The following is a 12,943-nucleotide window of genomic DNA, read 5'->3' as shown; positions in this document are numbered from 1 at the left end:
TCTCAGAAATCGTGAAAAGTGGAGGAAGTTGATTACCTATTTCAAATGAGTAAGAGTTCTCGTCAAAACAAGGGCTATTAGTCGAATCTTGAGCTGCAATGCACCCGAGCAGTTTGGGATCTTTTCCACTATTCACTTTACATCTTTTCGTGGTGCATGTTTTGCTCCACAGTCTTGGAGAAAACCATCCTAAGGTCACAAGATCATAGGCAATTGAAGACGTTCAGAAGGTAAAAGAGCAAGAGAGTATGATTATATTAAGCTATATGCTTTCCATCTTCTCCACCACGCAAAGCAAGGAAGGCCCGGACATCAGTCACGTATTGGAGCCCTTCTAGTAATGGCACAAGATGAAGAAGGTCGTTGTCTGTGGGATCACTTATCCAGCCTTCTATGGGTATTGCATTATCTAGATACTGATTAGCTAGGTTTGAGGTTTGCCAGCATTAATCTTCTTACCTTGATGAAACATGTAGCTCAGAGGGCTGTTATCGAGTATCATGACCTTGCTCAGATCTGGTTCAACAGAACTCAGATCCTTGATGAAAGCACCATGTCGAAATGTACAATGTTGCCGGTAAAACCGGCCTGAGAAGAATTTGCGCTCCTGTTCTAACCAATCGATGACTGGGTCTGCGTATTCCTGAACCGAAGCAGTGAAAATGACGAGATTGTACCATTTGCACACCTGAAACATGTCAAAGGGTGCCTCACTGATTGGACTTCAAACTTACCCGCCGTAGAAAGTCGTCACAATGTGGCCGTTTGTGTACATAATACAAGATGGGGTGTTGAGGCGCAAGACTTGCGTTATTTCCAGACCCAACAACTGTGTTTATATTCACTTCAACCATATGACCAGTACTCATTCGCCCGCCCTTCGCCATACTATGAATCAAGGTCTCATCAAGATCCAGAATAAGAGTCTTCTGAGTATGCCTACCAGTCGGTGGCTCGGGAAGGGTGTAAGATGGCTGCCTGCGAGGTATCAAAGGCCTTGGTGGTGCTGGAGCACGAGGGTACTTCGTCATCAACAGCGAGGAAGCTGGAGATGTGGGGGATTTCAGTGCTGCTGGAGATATCTCTCCGGCAGCTATAGCTCCCGACCCATTACTCTGCGTGCTTGTCGACTGCGCTTTTCGGTGCTTTCGTTGTCGCAGACTGTCTTCGTTGTGAAGCTTTATTCGGATGGAACGTCTCGCTGGAGCAATTTCGTCGGAATTTTGCAATGACTTTGATCGATTGTGACGGCTTGAGCTCCATGCAGGTTGTTCTGCTTCGTCCTGGGGTCTCTCTAGTTCGGATTCGGATTCGGACGACAGCCCAGAAGAAGAGGAATTCGACGAGACTACCTTTTTGCCTTTCCCCGTCCCTCGTCTAGCAGGAATACTTTTGCCAATCCCTTTCTCTCCTGTAGTGTTCGCATCATCGTCCGCGGATGAGGATGATCCTGATGCCTGTGCAGTCGGCCGGCGCCTCCCACCTCCAGAGAAGGCGCTTTGCATTTGTGTAAAAGGCGCAAAGTTTCCTCTCTCATCATATAGACACGCAATTAGATATACACCTGGCGCAGCTAGAGTAGAAAAGATCCAGCGTGTTGAGTCGATGAAGGCAGCCGAAAATCTTGCCGGGATCAGCAGCCACCCAGTTGACTCCGAGGTCTGCTTTATGTCCTCCACCCTCTCTAATAGAGGACTTGTCTCAAGTATACTCCTATCATCGTTACAATCCTGATCTAGGGCTTCGTCCGCACCATCCGTCTTCTCGTTGAGGACGTCTTCCTTGGAATTCTTTCTTGCCTCAGTTATTGTCGCGGACGAAAAGATGTTTCCATACGAATTGCTTCTTGAAGGTGCAGGAGTGGACTGCGGCGACACTCGTGCCGAGAGAATGTTCAAAGAGTTCATCGTCCTATCGCAGCCATGAAGGAGGACTTCTTAAGATTCCGTCAAACGGTGTTGGGAGGCGCTTCAAGCGGCCCTCAGCCTGGAAACTGGAGGCACAATCCAAGCCCTCCACTATTGTATCGTATCTTCCGCAGGTCGCAGATGTTGGATATTGGTTGTTGGAATTTCGTCGCGGACTTCCTCCACCAGAACCTTCGTTTGTTTCCACCTTACGTCAGGTCAGCAGGTCGTGCGCCGAGGCTTCAAAACGCTGAAGAAGAACAGCAGCAATAAATACAATGGAGGCGAATGAGGCAGAGTTGGGCAGGTAAAGGATGGCGTAGACTTCACTGAGCTTTAGGTAGCAGATACAGTCGGGATGGCTTTGTCTCTAAAGGATTGCTGTCTTGAAGTTGCGAACCTAGCTTGGGACCGTGCTCGGATCCCTGTCGCGGAACGGAGTGAACGTGGGGAGAATTTCTAAAAAAGAGTCATTCCAAAAGTCGCGAAAGGAAACACAAGGATGAACAACACGAAACGTAACAGTCGCGAAACATTGAGCTGTACCTGCAATACAACTTCAAATTATCGGTATGTATAGTTAATTCTAGTAAACTCCTAGACAATGTGTCCCAAGATCCCCATCCTCAAGCTAACTCACTGGCAGACTACCCCTCCACGCGAATTTAACACCTTCAAAGTTGTATTGTGAACCTTGAACTGTCTTCACGGCACTGGGATCCTCAATTATGACTCCAACACAAAAAGGCTATGCGCCAAATCTTACGGTCTTCAAGAAGTCACTCAAGGCTGCCTCTGTAGAGACATCCATCGAAAATCTGATCTCGTAGGTCGCGCTTGGTGTTGACATTCACGCATTTGCTTACCAGCTTCAGACTACTCAAGCGAAGGCAGATCAAGAACTCGAGACCATGTGCCATGGCTACTGCTGAGCTGCTGCGCATAGTAGTAGCGAGGGATAGGTGGACAGATCTCGGCAAACTGATAGCACATATTCAAGATGTGGGACGGAGACTCGTGGAGGCTCAACCAAGAGAGTTGGCTGTCGGCAACATTGTCAGGCGAGTTCTCGGTATGATCAGGGATGAGGGGAATGAGGACAGGAAAAATGAGGGGAGCGATTCCGGTTCTGCCACAGGCTCTCCACAACTTGAATTCAGCATACCAGCGCCGACGACCACCAAACGACCCCCTTCAAGTTCACTCCGATTTGCCTCTACCGATGGTGTTCATTTTACCGAAGACAGACCAACTACTCGACCACCTTTAATGACATCCCACACATCCTATGCCGTGGCGAACAACGTTCCGGTGCAGCAGTCTATGTTCAATCTACTCTCTGCCACAGGATCGCCAAATCTTACACCTTCAGGAGCAAATTCTCCGCACGGTGACTCCACACCACATCCTTTCGCTCTCTCTGAGAAGATGATCAATTCAACGAAAGATTTGAGGGCAGAGGTAGTTAACGGCATCGAAGAAATCCTTGACGAGCTCGAGCAGGTTGATGATCAAATTGCGGCCTATGCTTTAGAGCACATTCACTCTAACGAGGTCATTCTAACGCACTCTTCGTCTGTCACGGTGTATAAGTTTCTCCTCAAGGCTGCAGATAAACGGAAATTCACAGTTATCATCGCAGAGTCATACCCAAATGACCACGAAGAAACACATTTGGCAGTTATGGGCAAGATGAAGGACCCCGAAAGTGAAGAAGAGGATAAAGAGACGTACTTGAAATCTCTTCAGGCTGCTGGGATTACTGTTATTCTCGTGACAGATGCTTCGATCTTTGCGATTATGTCTCGAGTCAACAAGGTGATTCTTGCGACCCATGCCGTCATTGCCAATGGTGGTTTGGTAGCTGCTGCAGGTGCAAGAATCATTGCGAGAGCTGCGAAAGCTCACCGCACGCCGGTCATCGTTCTCAGTGGAGTCTACAAGCTTAGCCCAGAACACCCTTTCGAATTTGAATCTCTGATAGAGTATGGTGATCCTGGAAGTATCGTTGGCTATGAGGATGGAACGCTGGTGGAGAAGATGGAAGTGGACAATCCTCTATACGACTACGTGCCTCCAGACCTGGTCGACCTCTACATCACGAATTTGTAAGCTATACCTCAAGATTCGCAATCGTTCATACTAATAGTTTGACAGAGGTAGCCACGCACCTTCGTACTTGTACAGGATTGTAGCAGACCATTACAAGCCGGAAGACGTCAATTTCAATAATCCGGAGCTACTATTTTGAGAGAACACTAGAACGGCAGTCAGTGAAGCAAAACGTCATTCTGCTTTCCCGAGCGCTGCTCATGGCAGAATCATGGAAGACGGCATATAATCACCGTGCTTCTCACGAGTTCACCCACGATAAGAATATCCCGTCCAGAATAACTGTTCACTAGGACGGAGAAGCTCTTGTGACATTAGGGGTCCAAGATGAAAGCAAGGTTGTGCCGAGGAATCGAGGTACTGGCCAACTTCATCATTGCACCATGTATAGTGTAATTGTTAGTCAAGCATTTCTGCACAATTTGTCAGTCCTGCATTCAAGCAGAGAATGGCATGCGTTGAGTTACATTGACAGAAACTAAACTAGCGTAGATAAGAAATGCAACTACAAGACCCTTTTGAGCCAACTACAGTCACTATGAAGTGGAGAATTTAGAGGTGAGTAAAACTTGAAACCATACAATCCTTGTTTCCCTCACTGAGCTTGATTAAGAGATCATTGTTCCATGAATATCTTTCACAGCTTAGATACCTCTAATCCTTTGCTAGCGTTTATTTGGCATTTGAGCGTCCCAACCCCAGTTCCTCTGTTCATATGTATTCTTTGAAACCTGCGTGGGAGGCTTCCACCATCCTATGAGAATCCAGTCTACTGGCACGCAGCAATCGTCCCAAGTTCAGAATAATTCACTAGCCTTGCGTTTACAATAGATGAAATTCACCTCTGAAAAGACACAGTCGTCCAAGACAGAAAATGGCCTCTTAGCCGTGCCTTCTTGACATAAAGCAAATTCACCTAATGAAAAAAAAACATGACCGTCTGAGGCATAGAGCGACTCATTAGCGTCGTCGTCGTCTAGAGATCTAAAAAAAAACTCGGCTCGGCCTTCTTCTTTTTCCTTTTTCCTATCGATAGATAGTTTTCATTGCACACTCACAGGCCTGTTGTGTTTATGGGTATGAACATGGGAGTTGGAGCATCGAAGACGAATGCTAAGTTACAGGATGGGCGGAGGTCCGCAATGGGGAGACTGATGGCAGTGAATGGTCAACAAGCGTGGACAACAACAGCGGGTGGATGGTAGGTGGGTGATTGTTGACAACAACAGCGCATGGGTGGTGAGATGAGATGGCTTTGATGTATTAACAGCAATCGATAATCGATACTGTGAAAGTATAGAACCTTTTTTGTCCAAAACTTAAGGGATAGCTCTTTTGCTTATTCAATCTTGGATCATGCGTTTGCATAAATGAATCAATCGTCTTTGTGTCTACAAGATTGGACTTGCCTTTCAGGAGTGGCTTCTGTGGCTTAAAGAGATGGCTCTGAAGCATCACGTACGAGCATCGATAGACACACCATCATTTCGAAATACCTTGATGCAGCAAATTCAAAAGAAATCACTAATCACTTGGGTGGACTCTTAGCCAGATTTCCGGAAGAGTATTGCTTGATTTAGCTGAGCAGCTTTCTAGATAGACAAAAACAGAAACTATCCAAAAATATTTGCTCTCTGAAGAAGTATTGCCCATGAGAAGAAATCCAACCAAATACGTATACTGACAAACTCTAGGGTTTAGGAGCGGAAACGATAGGAGTACCAGTTAGAGTAGTGGTAGGGCTACCGAGAGGGGTAGTGCTAGGACTACCCACGGGAGTTGTGGTAGGACTAGGAGTATTACTTGGCGGGTTCCTCTTTCGTCTATCCTGTGTGTACGGCGTGATATTTGCCTTTCGATCCGCCGCGGCAATCGGGTATCTAAATCTTGCAATACCTGTGGGACCAAGTCTGCGAAGAACACGCGTCAGCATATTTCTTGGATAGGTATAGGGCTCTACTAAGTACTGACGTTAATATGTCCGTGTTGTCTATCGCTAAGTCATTGATTATGTCCCTAAATCCGGCGCTGTCCAGTATCCTACCCGGAAACCAAAATCCCAAAAACTTTCGTAGCCACTCGATGTCCACATCGCGAAATTCCCCGAAGATCCTATACAATGACGTTCGAAATCCTTCTTTTTCGAATGTCTCTAGAACATCATCAAAGTATTGTCCGTCTATTGCTAATCGTTGACTAGGAATTGTATAAGGTGTCTCTATTGGCCAGCCATTGGGAACTTTGGTAATCATCCCTGTGGTATCAAAATCGTCAACATGGTTCTTGAGAATATTCGTCAAAGCTGAAAGGTGGAAAGAAATCAACAGAAGAACGGGAAGGGGATAAAATGCTCTACGAAAACCGACACAATAACGAGAAAGCCGGACTTACCAGGCCCTGGAAAAGGTTGGTATTCGAATAATCGCCTTTTGCTTTGACAACAATGGAGAAAGTCTCTGAACTCAGTCGGACTGATTGTGATGCCGCCTTGGTTCAAAATGTATCTGTACATTGTCGGCTCCGGGATGTCGAAGTCCATACTATCAAAAGCCAGTTGCAACGGCTTGCGGTTATTAAGGCAGTACTGTCTGATCTCCTCATAGCGTTTACTGACGCAAGGGTATCTCTCCCTTGTCAGGCTTCTGTCTATGGCTGGTGCGGTTGTTGCGCGTACAGGAACGTTATCTGGATACATTGCTAAGAACGTGATGCTGGCTGTATTCAAAATTTTGATCGCTTTCTCTACTCTGGAAACTTCCTGTTCCAAAGCAGCGATTTCCAGGCTAGTCATATCTGCACGTTGCATGCCAAGAACATATAGGCTTAGGATGAATTAGTAATTTTATTCTCCAACAAAGAAGGAAGGAAGGAAGGAAGGAAGGAAGGAAGAGCAGAGAAGGCAAAATCAAGCTGGTGAGTACGACAACCGGATCAAGAACCAAGCCCAAGAAATGAACACTTACCCTTGGAGCTGTGTCAAGGGCGTTGAAATCTGCAGTAGATTTCGCGGGTCTTTAATCTTCGTCTTATTTCTCATGCCATAAGTAGTAGGGCCCATTTGTGTGGCTGAAATGCCAACTTTTCGAACGATATATTCCCATTTATCTTTCTTCTGTAAATCGATGAACCAGGTTGTAGGAATGGGGTAGCTAATAACATAGTCATTAGCATATATTGACATCAAGAAGCGATAAGACTACAAGCGGCAAGTGGCAATACGGTCATACGAAGCCGGTTTCCTTACTAATCTGATATGTAATATAGATCAGGCTGGCCAGGTACGGGAGCAGGAGGGTCAAGTGGAATATTGTCATTGTTGTCATAACCGGAGTTGCATTCGCGGAACCAACTGGATTTGCATATACCTAGTGAAGGCAGACCGGGACCGCCAGCTGCATTGACACCGAATGATGAAAGTGATTTGGGATCGCCACCCCACATCTAAAGCAAGTTATTTTCTTAAAAGTGTCTTTCAACCCGTAGGTCTAAACGTACATTATTCTCCAGCGAAAAGCCAAGCTCTTGCAGAGGTTCTGTCTCGAAGTACGGCTCTCCGTGCGTTGGCTTTTTGGACTTTTTCGTCTTCTGAAAGTCGTCTCTCAGGGCGTACCACACCGCATGCTAGGTCATCAGCAACTTCTTCTTCCCGCTCAAATGGAGTAGCCTACGGCAGTTTCATGCATAAGTGTATTTGCAAATTCGAATCGTGCTAGCCTCCTATTCAGCGGAGGCTCAGTATAGTGTCATAGCAACAATAGGGGGGTTTTACTTCTCATCTGAATTTAGGTGACCTGTTGAAAGTACCTGCAAAAGTTCGGAAGATACATTTATGAATATGGTGCCTGTGTTCGGAAGTAGGTTGTTACCGCATATTCCATACAGGCATACTTCTTCGTCGACAACTCCCGGTTCATTGGCAGCGTATCCAGAGATGAGACGAATCTTGATTTTGGGCACTATTTTGGCGAGTTTTTCGTGAAACTCCTTTCTATTGGCAGGATCAAGAGGTGTGAAGCCAGGCCTCGGATGGAAGGTATAAAGCGGCAAGTTGCGCCTATCAACAGGAATTCTTCCGAGGGTCGTTATGCGCTTCAAGTTCAAGTTTAAAAGGCCATCCCACCTGTTTAAGGTTAGCTTCTTCGTACTAAAACTTCATTTCTTAGATGTTCAAGGATCGAATCACTTACCAACCCACCATGTGTGCATGCTGTAGCATCTATTATCCCAAGGATTGATCCCATTAGTAAAACATTTGTTGACACTATACCACCGCAAGGCTAGAGCTAAATTTCATGTGGGTAGTCTTGGAAATTGTGCAGGCCGAGGACTGTGTAGAGACAATGATCAAGCGCATACGCAAAAAAAAGAAAGCATACCTGACTTGCGAGTCGTAAGCAAGGTACCAGAATATCCCAAACATGTGGATTCTCGGCCTACAGTAGAAGTGGTTAGGACCGATGTTATCTTACTAGCCGACGCAAAACTAACGTATTATCGATCCCAGATTGACAAACTGAATGAACTTACCAACCAGTACCCTTCAGCATCGCCTCTGACAGGTATAGGCGCAGAATGCAGCGGCATTTCGGACAACTTTACCCATCTCTCTCTATCATACATCGGATGGATTGGATTATCCTGCGAACAAGTCAATGCGGACTCCTTAGATTTCTGAGAAAGCGAGCATTTGAGGCTTTAAAAATCAATAAGGTAGAATTCACGTACCAACCAGCTCATAGCACCGTCGTCTACTCTCATTACCGCCGTAACAGCTTCCAGCGAGCTATCATCGCCAAATCTTTCGTTTGGTATTGCCGCAAGCGCGCCCAACTTTTCCATATCGCTGGAGCTGAAGCCAACTAACCGTCGCTTCTGGTAATTGTGTATCAGACGTTGGTCCTGTGTCCATCCTGTAGCTGACAAGGGTAAAGGGGTTAGACCAGACTTGAAGGTCCCAGCTATAGGTGAGTGAGAAAGCACGGTTCGCGGACAATCACTATTGCTTGGGTGGGAGTATTTTTGTGCAAGTTTGGAGAAGCGTTGGACTTTGGAAACACGCTGCGCTATTGAACATGTTAGTAATGAGTGTTATCACTCGAGAGAAATCTGGCAGAATAGATACCATTCGGAAGCAACTGGTGAGTCTTGTCGGAGAATCCATAGATAGGAGCCATTGCGCAGTTCGAAGTGTTCCTGAAAACTAACTGAATGCTAAATGATCAAATTCTGAGCAGCAGTGACGAGACGACAATAAATTGCGCGGAAAAAAATTCCAGAACAATTCGGGCTTAACTTTCTAGTGAGAAATGGAACAAAGGAATTGATAAAATGAGAACGAGGAATGTTGGGGAGTTCACTCATTTCCGCCATGGTAGATAAGAATGCAAAATTCCCCGCCTCGTGAGGAAGTCCACTTCAGATGTATCTCATGGATCCTTACTTACAACATCTGCAGAAAGATCTCTAATGTGCGAGTGACTTTACTTTGGGATAGTTCTCTATCCCAGCTTTATGATACTTGATAACATTTCGGGGTCTCGAATATTGTGAGAATTTGATAATTCTTGTTCCTACTTTTGCCGAGAAAGATGGAGTTGGACAACGAGAGAGTTGCTCCCATGTAGGCCTTAGACAGATGCTTCACTCACCTTGATACAACGAAAGGAGATTCAAACAGACATCATAGAGCGACAGACAAATCTTGACATTGACATTCTTGTCGCACCTCGACAAAGTTCTGCGCCAACTGGAACGCTGGCAAGGCTTTGTGTGTTATCAACGATCAGGCCACATATCAAGATGACACAGCCTCATACTGTACTTCTGTAAGATTATCGGTGTCCATAAGAAGACCAAATGATTGAAGCAACAGACAGGAGTGATTGTTATCCGTTGGAACATTGCTATTGCTGCCTTCGGGCCCACGTCATTCCCGTCTGCATCGTGCATAAATACCCTAGCCACAAGCTTTGCGCCCTATGACTGGGGAGTGATTATTGGAAGATTGGCCTTGCAAGGCGTCCAAATCATCTGTGGGGACGCGTATCAAAACTGCTGACTAGCGAATGGAGGGGCAGAGAGGCACAGTTAGCTGAGCCTCGTTCTGTTCCATTCTACGGCCGTGTGCTGGATATTACTCCGAGTCGCTCCCACATGAGAAAGAGTCTTGAGATGTCAGATCATCGTAAGTTTGCTACTTGTACTTGAAGAGCTATCTATTGCACGCTCATTTACTATTCTTGCTATTGTTGTAAGCAACCCTGATTGAAACCATCTTCGTCGAGATGGACGAACAAGCTCCTCCTCCACCATACAGTGAAACGGACATCTACTCAAATGCAGGAACACCACCACATCCCATCCTCACTCCTGCAACCTCCCACACGGACGCAGCTTCAGTAGCTGGTCGACCGCCTCCATCTACAGCATCATCCGTAGATGAAACCATCTATACACCACCATACTCTCCCACAAGCTCTATTCATCAGAATCAAGTGCAGGGAGAAGACCTGGACCATGTATCCTCCTCATCTGCCACCGCATATTTCGACTCTCGGCCTGCCCATAACCCCTACTCCGGCCCGGTAGAAGTCTACAGAATCGCAGTCTCTCACGATACGGACCCTAAAGATCTCATATACCCAGAAGCCTTGTTAGCAAAGGATATCAGCGAGCAGGATTGGAAGACTTTTGTCAACCATCTCCTTCCAGATCATGCAAGCAGCGTCAACAATGACGTCGCAGATCGAAAGCTCAAGGCTGAGATGGATGAACGAATGTCCCATCTGTCGTTGGGACGTGACAATAGGTCGAGGTCTGATATCAGCCAAGTGGATGCACAGCTTGATCCTTTACGATCGCCACATACACCTCGCATGATGAACAGGGTGGAAGCTACAGTCACAGAGTGGAATGATGGTTTTTTCAAACCACGCGGAGTGCAGATCTCCACTATCGATGTAGATGCTGAGATAGCTGCTGGTGAGGAAGAGAGATCTCACATGCCAGGATCCTGGATTCCGTGGGAGAATGAGAACGAGAACGAAGGCGAGCCTTCTTCTAGCAGAATGGGTGGTCGCAAAGGCAGCTTCTTTGGCAACTTCCTTCAAGCAGGAAACTTGAAGCCTGGAACTCAAGGTTTCAGAATGGGTCCTATTGTTGCAGACAATGACGGCTTTCGCATTGGGAAGAACGGCCTGAGAGCTGATTCTGAAGGCTTCAGAATCGGGAACTTGTTAGTCGCTGACTCGAATGGTTTCCGCCTTGGAGGCATTCGAGGGTTCAATGCCGGAAATCATGGAGTGAGCTTGGGAGGGCGATCTTTCAATAAACGCGAATTCAAGAGAGACATGCGCGAACATCTAAGAGACCGAAATCATGGACATGGACATCGAGGACGATCTCACTCTCACGGACGACGCGGCAAGGGACGCAATCGCTCTGCATCTGTCTCCAGTTCATCAAGCTCTTCTAGTTCGAGTTCATCAGGCTCAGAGTCTTCGCTTGGATCTTTACCAGATTACGAAGACCTTAAAGACCAGCAACTCCCAGTTGCTAAGCAATCTCTACTGGACTGGCTCAATCATCCCGAACAACCAATCACAAGAGAAGCTGTCCAACACCTGAAGAAAGACCTCAAGAATGCCAAGAGAGACAATCCCCGCCAATTTGACCAAGACGTGAAAGAGCTCCGTGTCGAAGTCAAGGACCTCATGAGGCGATTCAAGGCAGCTAAGAAGACACAAAAGAAGCACCGTAAAGAGGCAAGACGTATTCGCAGGGCCGAAAAACGATCTCTCAAGAAAGAACGGAAAAGCATGAGGAAAGAGGGTCGCAGAGAAGGGAATCAGGACTCTAGATGTGGGGGCAGAGGTGGTTGGGGACGTGGGAGGATGGGTCCAATGCCCATGGGTCCAGGATCGCCAGATCTTCGATTCCCGGAGCATATGCACTCACCACCACCCATGCCCGCATTTCCAGGCTCACCTTTCGGTAGGGGCGGGCCGTTTGGTGGAAGAGGAGGTCCATTCGGTGGTCCTAGGGGAGGTTTATTCCCTCATGGCCCTCCAGGAATGGCAGCCATGCACGGCAACTGGCCGTTGGCTCAATACAATGATTATGTGCCTGGAAATGCTTCTGGAGCACGAGACATGAATTTCTCGGATCCGGTGTCAAGGAGTGCAGAACAGATCCATTCTCAGCTTTCGCAAATGATTGCAATGACTGAAAGGAAAGAGACAAGAGCTTTCATGCTGAGGAAAGAAGCTACTGGACGGAACATCACCGAGAAAGATAAGCTGAGGATGTGTGAAGAGGCCACGGAATTGGAAGAAGAAGCAGAGAAGTGTAGGAGGGAGGCGGACAGGTTGAGAGCTGAAGCCGAGGCGGTCGATCGAGAATTAGCAAGAGAATTGGAAGAAGAGGATGGACAAGGACAACAGACTGGGATTGTGCCTGGGGCTTTCAATTGAAGATCTGTAAGACCGTGAATTTAAGCAGTACAGCGATAGTTTATTTGGATGGTATATCTGGTAAGCAGTAATGGTAGTCTGTAGACTCTACTCAATGAATAATGTCTTACGAAATATTGTACTCACCTCCCTACCCTATGAACATGTACTTTTACAATATATAATCAACCTTCAGATCCTAGGACATTTACGGCATTAGTACGAATAAGCCCCTGTTCATAACAAAATACGAGTGTTCGAGTGAGTCTCAAGGTTTACTAGGGTAGGCTCGGCTCGATTCCGTTCCTGGCACTAAGCGGCGTTACCCCAGATTATGATGTAAGAGGGGTAAGAAAGAATTGTGACATCGACTTTTGAGAATGCCATCTTCAAAACCAAAATCAGTCTCCAATATTATATTATCGTTTCTTCCAAACTCACTCTTCAAAACCAAACTTTTTCCCCAATCCGAAT

At 46.5% G+C, this 12,943-nt stretch overlaps 4 protein-coding genes across 4 annotated transcripts; 2 read left to right on the top strand and 2 right to left on the bottom strand.

Moving 5' to 3' along the window:
- Positions 1-224: 224 nt before the first annotated feature.
- On the bottom strand, positions 225-2,280 carry LY89DRAFT_685643 (uncharacterized protein). Its single transcript, XM_018215122.1, has 3 exons — positions 735-2,280; positions 460-688; positions 225-409 (listed from the first exon to the last, which is right to left on the bottom strand). The coding sequence occupies exons 1-3, from the start codon at positions 1,905-1,907 to the stop codon at positions 258-260; spliced, it is 1,554 nt and encodes a 517-aa protein (XP_018070044.1). The 5' UTR covers positions 1,908-2,280; the 3' UTR covers positions 225-257.
- A 355-nt stretch (positions 2,281-2,635) lies between these two features.
- LY89DRAFT_734842 (translation initiation factor-like protein eIF-2B subunit beta) lies at positions 2,636-4,158 on the top strand (the record flags this gene model as incomplete). The annotated part of the gene is made up of 3 exons (XM_018219946.1): positions 2,636-2,733; positions 2,783-4,015; positions 4,065-4,158. The coding sequence occupies 3 exons, from the start codon at positions 2,636-2,638 to the stop codon at positions 4,156-4,158; spliced, it is 1,425 nt and encodes a 474-aa protein (XP_018070043.1).
- A 1,551-nt stretch (positions 4,159-5,709) lies between these two features.
- Positions 5,710-9,193, bottom strand: LY89DRAFT_734841 (uncharacterized protein; the record flags this gene model as incomplete). The annotated part of the gene is made up of 13 exons (XM_018219945.1): positions 5,710-5,929; positions 5,991-6,273; positions 6,411-6,841; positions 6,983-7,168; positions 7,264-7,460; positions 7,515-7,640; positions 7,688-7,736; positions 7,789-8,139; positions 8,207-8,235; positions 8,396-8,452; positions 8,547-8,657; positions 8,745-9,082; positions 9,142-9,193. 13 exons carry the CDS (start codon positions 9,191-9,193, stop codon positions 5,710-5,712), a joined length of 2,430 nt encoding a protein of 809 aa, XP_018070042.1.
- Positions 9,194-10,303: 1,110 nt separating this feature from the next.
- LY89DRAFT_734840 (uncharacterized protein) lies at positions 10,304-12,490 on the top strand (the record flags this gene model as incomplete). Its single annotated transcript, XM_018219944.1, has 1 exon — positions 10,304-12,490. The coding sequence occupies one exon, from the start codon at positions 10,304-10,306 to the stop codon at positions 12,488-12,490; it is 2,187 nt and encodes a 728-aa protein (XP_018070041.1).
- Between the last annotated feature and the right edge of the window lie 453 nt (positions 12,491-12,943).

This window comes from Mollisia scopiformis (assembly GCF_001500285.1).
Source record: "Mollisia scopiformis unplaced genomic scaffold LY89scaffold_14, whole genome shotgun sequence".
NCBI lineage: Eukaryota > Fungi > Ascomycota > Leotiomycetes > Helotiales > Mollisiaceae > Mollisia > Mollisia scopiformis.
Note: the sequence above shows the minus strand (reverse complement) of the source record. Positions and strands in the feature narration are given on the sequence as shown.

Excerpts from the sequence above, each read along its gene's own strand:
- LY89DRAFT_685643 (XM_018215122.1), bottom strand. The coding sequence starts at position 1,907 with ATGAACTCTTTGAACATTCTCTCGGCACGAGTGTCGCCGCAGTCCACT. Across the intron at positions 689-734 it reads GTGACGACTTTCTACGGCGG|GTGTGCAAATGGTACAATCT; the intron begins GTAAGTTTGAAG and ends GACATGTTTCAG. Across the intron at positions 410-459 it reads GAGCTACATGTTTCATCAAG|ATAATGCAATACCCATAGAA; the intron begins GTAAGAAGATTA and ends ATCAGTATCTAG.